Below are 6000 nucleotides of genomic sequence, written 5' to 3' on the forward strand. Positions count from 1 at the left end.
TTACTTCCCCATTGTTCTCCTGGTGTTTCCCCATCATTTCCCTGCTGTTTCCCCATAATTTCCCTGCTGTTTCCCCATAATTTCCCTGATGTTTCCCCATAATTTCCCTGCTGTTTTCCACATCATTTCCCAGTTGTTCCCCATCATTTCCCTGCTGTTTCCCCATTGTTCTCCTGGTGTTTTCCCATTATTTCCCTGTTGGTTCCCCACCATCCCCAGCGTTTTCCCGGTGCCCTTCCCGTTGTTCTCCCGGCATTTTCCCAGCGCCATTCCCGTTGTTCTCCCGTTGTTCTCCCGGCGCCCTTCCCGTTGTTTGTTTCCCCGGTGCCGTACCGGGCCCGCGGTGCCGTTTCTCCATCCAGATGTAGCAGTTGCTCTGGGCCACGCCGGTCTGCGAGTCCAGGAAGGGCAGGCGCACGCTGCGCTCGGCGCAGAGCCGCGCGTTGTAGCTGTGGCACTGCTCCATGGCGTCCCGGTAGTACTGCTCGCCCAGCCTGCAACGGCACCGGGAATGGCGCCGGGAACGGCACCGGGAATGGTGCTGGGAATGGTGCTGGGAATGGCACTGGGAATGGCAGGGAATGGCACCGGGAATGGCACTGGAAATGGCAGGGAATGGCACCGGGAATGGTGCTGGGAATGGCAGGGAATGGCACCGGGAATGGCAGGGATTGGCGCTGGGAATGGCACTGGGAATGGCACTGGGAATGGCAGGGAATGGCGCTGGGAATGGCACTGGGAATGGCAGGGAATGGCACCGGGAATGGCACTGGGAATGGCAGGGAATGGCACAGGGAATGGCGCTGGGAATGGCACCAGGAATGGCACTGGGAATGGCAGGGAATGGCACAGGGAATGGCGCTGGGAATGGCACTGGGAATGGCACTGGGAATGGCACTGGGAATGGCAGGGAATGGCGCTGGGAATGGCACTGGGAATGGCACTGGGAATGGCGCTGGGAATGGCACTGGGAATGGCAGGGAATGGCGCTGGGAATGGCACTGGGAATGGCAGGGAATGGCGCTGGGAATGGCAGGGAATGGCGCTGGGAATGGCACTGGGAATGGCAGGGAATGGCGCTGGGAATGGCACTGGGAATGGCAGGGAATGGCGCTGGGAATGGCACTGGGAATGGCAGGATTGGTGCTGGGAACGGCAGGGAATGGCGCAGGGAATGGCACTGGGAATGGCGCTGGGAATGGCACCGGGAATGGCAGGATTGGCACAGGGAATGGCACAGGGAATGGCACAGAGAATGGCACTGGGAATGGCAGGAATGGCACAGGGAATGGCACAGGGAATGGCGCTGGGAATGGCACTGGGAATGGCAGGATTGGTGCTGGGAACGGCAGGGAATGGCACAGGGAATGGCACTGGGAATGGCACCAGGAATGGCACTGGGACTGGCAGGGATTGGCACTGGGAACGGCACTGGGAATGGCGCTGGGAATAGCACAGGGAATGGCACCGGGAATGGCAGGGAATGGCGCTGGGAATGGCACTGGGAATGGCAGGGAATGGCGCTGGGAATGGCACTGGGAATGGCACAGGGAATGGCACTGGGAATGGCACTGGGAATGGCACAGGGAATGGCAGAGAATGGCACAGGGACTGGCACAGGAAATGGCACAGGAAATGGCAGGGATCAATGCCGGGAATGACACAGGGAATAGCAGGGATTGACACCAGGAATGGCAGGGATTGGCATAGGGAATGGCAGGGATCAGTGCTGGGAATGGCAGAGAATGGCACAGGGACTGGCATGGGAAATGGCACTGGGAATGGGAATGGGGTAATGGGGAACCTCTCAGAGATGCCAAGGATACCAGGAGAATGTCAGGGATACAACTGGAGAGAATCAGGGATAAAATCCTGGAGGATATCAGGGATAAACCCGGAAACCCTGAGGAATAAACCTGGAAACCCTGAGGAATAAACCTGGAAAATCTCAGGGATAAATCTGGAAACCTTGAGGGATGAACCTGGAAACCCTGAGGGATGAACCTGGAAACTCTGAGGGATGAACCTGGAAAATCTCAGGGATGAACCTGGAAACCCTCAGGGATGAACCTGGAAACCTTGAGGGATGAAAGTGGAAACCCTCGGGGATAAACCTGGAATTCCTCAGGGATGAACCTGGAAACCCTGAGGAATAAACCTGGAATTCCTCAGGGATGAACCTGGAAACCCTGAGGGATAAAAGTGCCCAACTTCCCATTCCTTGGCTTTTCCAGGACACTCTTCCAGCGGTGGGAAGGGAAAGGCAGGAAGGGAAGAGATGGAGCAAAGGGACGGACAGGAAAATACAGAGATTTACAGGGAATACAGGAATGTACAAGAAAATACAGGGATTTAGAGTGAAATACAAAGATGTACAAGGAAATACAGAGACTTACAGAGAATACAGGGATGTGTAGGAAATACAGGGAGTTAGATCAAAATACAGCAATACACAGGGAAATACAGGGATTTAAAGAGAAATACAGGGAATTAGAAGGAAGTGCAGGAACATAGAGGGAAATGCGGGGATTTCGAGGGAGATACAGGGATTTTGAGGGAAATATGAGGATTTTGAGGGAAGTATAGGGAAGGGTCCCCCCCAGCTCGGCCTCCACAGAACCCTCTGGCTGGGATGCACAGGGAAGTAGTGCAGGAATGAACAGGGAATGTAGGGGGATATTGAGGGATATTCGGGGATATTGAGGGATGTTCGGGGATATTCAAGGATGGAATCTCCAGGGACGCACAGGGATGTGTTGGGATGACTCTCCCGTCCTTGGCCTCTACATGACGCTCGCACACGGGAGTTCAGGGATACGTGAGGGAGCGCAGGGAAGCACAGGGATACAACACAGGGAATTTTACAGGGATGAACCCCCCGGCTTTGCCCTCTCCGGGACCCTCTCAGGGCCACACCTGGGGGACCCCCCCAGACCCTCCCAGGCTCTTCCCCTCACAAGTCTCTGCGGCCCTGCCGGTGCTGAGGGGGATTTTGGGGTGTCCTCAACGTCCCCCTCAGCAAAGTTCACCGCGAACAATGCGCGCGTGTCGCTTCCTCCCCCCCCCCCTCCCCGCCCACTTGGTCCCGTCCGGCGCGCGGGGGCGAAGGGGGGGCCCCGCTTCCCGCACCCGGCCGGGCCGCACCATTCCCGCGCCGCAGGGGGAGACCGGGGAGGGGGGGGGACCCGCACTCACAGCTTGACCACATTCTGAACCACCGCCGCCATCTTGGCTCCGCCGCCGGGGCGCTGCGGAGCGCGTGCGCGGAGGGAGGGGCGGGAGGGGCGGGGAGAGGGAGGAGGAGGAAGAGGGAGAGGGATGGAGGGAGGAGGAGGAGGAGGAGCGGGGAGAGGGAAGGGTGGAGAAAGGGGAGGCGGAGGGAGAGGGAGGAGAGGGAGGGCCGGGGGAAGGGAGCGTGGAGTCCTCCGGGCCGCTGGGCGGCGCTGTGCGCCGCGCGCATGCGCGGGGGAAAAGGCGGGAAAAGGGGGAGTTGTGGGGGGGGGCGAAAGTCTGAGGGGAAAAATGGCGGGAAAAGGATCTGAGGGGGAAAATGCACCGAAAAGGGAAAAATCCGGGAGAAAGGGGTGGATGAAGGTACGGGGAGAAAGGGAGGGCACGGGGATGAAGGAGGGAGGCAGAGTGGGGGGTACGGGGGGAGAATAAGGGGGAGATGGAGGGGGGAGACTTAGGGGGGAAAATGATGGGAGAATGAGTGACAAGATGGGGGGAGAATGAGGGGAAAAATGGGAGAGAACAAGGCAGGAGAGTGAGGGAGAAATGGACAGAAAGCGGGAGGAAATTATGGCAGAAGATCAGGGGGTTTATCCTGGAAAAAGGAGGTTTGAAAGACCCCAGTGTTGCCTACAATTCCCTGGAATGAGGGTGAGATCCCTTCTCCTCATGGATAAAACAAGATAGAACAACCTCGAGTTGTATCAGGGGAGGTTTAGTGAGGAAAATTCCTGGAAAGGATTGTCCCACCCTGAGATTTGGAATTGCTGTCTTCGAATTATCCCAGAAAAAGCCTGGATGTGGCACATGGGAACACCATTCAGGGGTGACCAGGTTGGATTCGATGATCTTTTTCAACCTCAACCTTTCCATGGAAAAGGGTGAGAAGATGGAGAATGGAAAAGGAAATGGGGAAGGAAAGGGACGGAGGAGATTTAGGGGATAAAATGGAAAGAGGGGTGAGGGTTGGGAGGGAAATGAGGGATAAATTTGGGATGTGGAAATGAATAAATGAGGGCTAGGAGAGGGTGAAATTGGGGATAAATGAGGATGGATCCCTCAGATCCCAAATCTCCCCAGATTCCGTATGTCTCTTCATCCCCAAAAATTCCCATTTTGAGCTCTTTTCCCTTTTTATCAAACCCGAATTAACCAAGTATCCCCAAATTCATCCCCCAGGACAGAGGTCATCCACAGCCCCCATGGCGAGTGTGGTTTGATGTCAGCTTCCAGGTGAGCTCCTCACTTCCAGGTGAGTTCCTCACTTCCAGGTGAGTTTCTCACTTCCAGGTGAGTTCCTCTCTCTTTTTCCTCCTTACTTCCACATCCCACCTGTGTTTTTTTCCCTGTTTGTGGAGAATTTGCATTTTTCCCCCAAGGCCACCCCCTGGGCAAACCTTCCTCCCTCCTCCTCCTCCTCCTCCTCCTCCTCCTCCTCCTCCTCCTCCTCCTCCTCCTCCTCCTCCTCCTCCTCCTCCTGGTAATCCCAGGCCGGCTGTTGCTGGCGCTCATCCCGGCTGCGTTCCCGGCTCCGGCCATGCCGGGGGGTCAAGCACTGACCGCTGGCGTGGGCGGCGTTGATCCGCTGCCCGGAAATCCCGGGATAACGAGGAAGTTGGGAGGGAGGCCTGTGCCCCTGCTGGGGTTAATTAACGATTCCATCCTTGATTGATTCCGGAATAAACTCCCCAGAAAGGGAGGGGAGTGGGCGCTGAGTCACGGCTGCTCCGGATGACTCAAATTCTTGGAATTGGGAGTAAATCAGCAAGTTTGGCAACAGTGGTTTGCATAAATCGTTAATTTGGGGAGTGATTAATTACAGGAGAAGTGAAGGAGGCTCCAGTCCTGTGGAAAGGGATCCCAAATGATTTATTCATCATTTGAAAATGAATTGAGGAATTTGGGTTTTTTGCAGGAGATGAGATGGGGGGAAAAAAAAACATTTCAGGGATAAAGTGATGTTTGGGATAATTTCAGGGATAATAACAATAATTTTGGGGATAATTTCAGGGATTTTTTAGCAAAATAGTCTGAGAGGTGTGGGAGGAAGGGAAGAGGGGTGAGAAAAGCAAAATCACCTTTTCATGGTTAAAAAAACCCCCAAATTTGGCAAATTAAAGGAGCTTTTCCAGGACTGGAGCAGAGGGGGATGAGTTGGGGGAGAACAGAAAGGAGTGGACGAGTCCCAGATTAAAGCTGGAACACCCCATAATTTAAAATTGTAGAAGGGAAAAAAATGAGGGAGAAAAGGGAAAAAAACAGGAAAAAAAAAAGGGATTTTGGCTGATTTTGGTATTTCGAAACAGCTTCGGCAGCGACGGTTTCGCAATTCCTGGGCTGAGGTGGGGCACAAACAGCTCCATCTTTAAATCACTGATTAGGGTGGGTGGAACCCAGGAAAATCGGGGTGAAATCCAGGGAAAAAAGTCCATCCACGTTGTCCCAACCCAGCCCACGCTGGAAAGCCCCCAAAACACAGAAACCCGCCCAAAATGAGCCGTTCTGGGCCCGTTTCCCTTCCCGTTGTTTGTCCGAGCAGCAGCTGTGGTGTGTTTGTGGGACAGGAGGGGACACGGAGCCACGTTCCCATCCCAATCTCTGGGGTTAATTAATCACAAACATCCCTGGGGTTAATTAATCACAAACGAGGCTCTGAAATAGCTGGAATTGGTTTGGGGAGGAAAAATCACAAATAAATAAAATGTGGAAAGAGTGTGGGGGGAGAACAGAGTTTAGAGCAGGGAAGAGTTCGACCAAGTAGAAATTAAA

General features: G+C 54.5%; 1 protein-coding gene across 2 annotated transcripts in view; it reads right to left on the reverse strand.

Annotated features, from left to right (window-relative positions):
• Nucleotides 1–3339, reverse strand: part of DPF2 (double PHD fingers 2) — a 17994-nt gene extending 14655 nt beyond the window's left edge. For both annotated transcript variants that reach the window (XM_064402287.1, XM_064402286.1), the window contains exons 1-2: nt 3196–3339; nt 334–494 (exon numbers count right to left, since the gene is read on the reverse strand). In XM_064402287.1, the coding sequence (XP_064258357.1) occupies nt 334–494; nt 3196–3227 (193 nt within the window). In that variant the 5' untranslated portion in view covers nt 3228–3339. The remainder of the gene's footprint in view (nt 1–333; nt 495–3195) is intronic.
• Between the last annotated feature and the right edge of the window lie 2661 nt (nt 3340–6000).

Source organism: Passer domesticus, chromosome 37 (genome assembly GCF_036417665.1).
Source record: "Passer domesticus isolate bPasDom1 chromosome 37, bPasDom1.hap1, whole genome shotgun sequence".
Lineage (NCBI taxonomy): Eukaryota > Metazoa > Chordata > Aves > Passeriformes > Passeridae > Passer > Passer domesticus.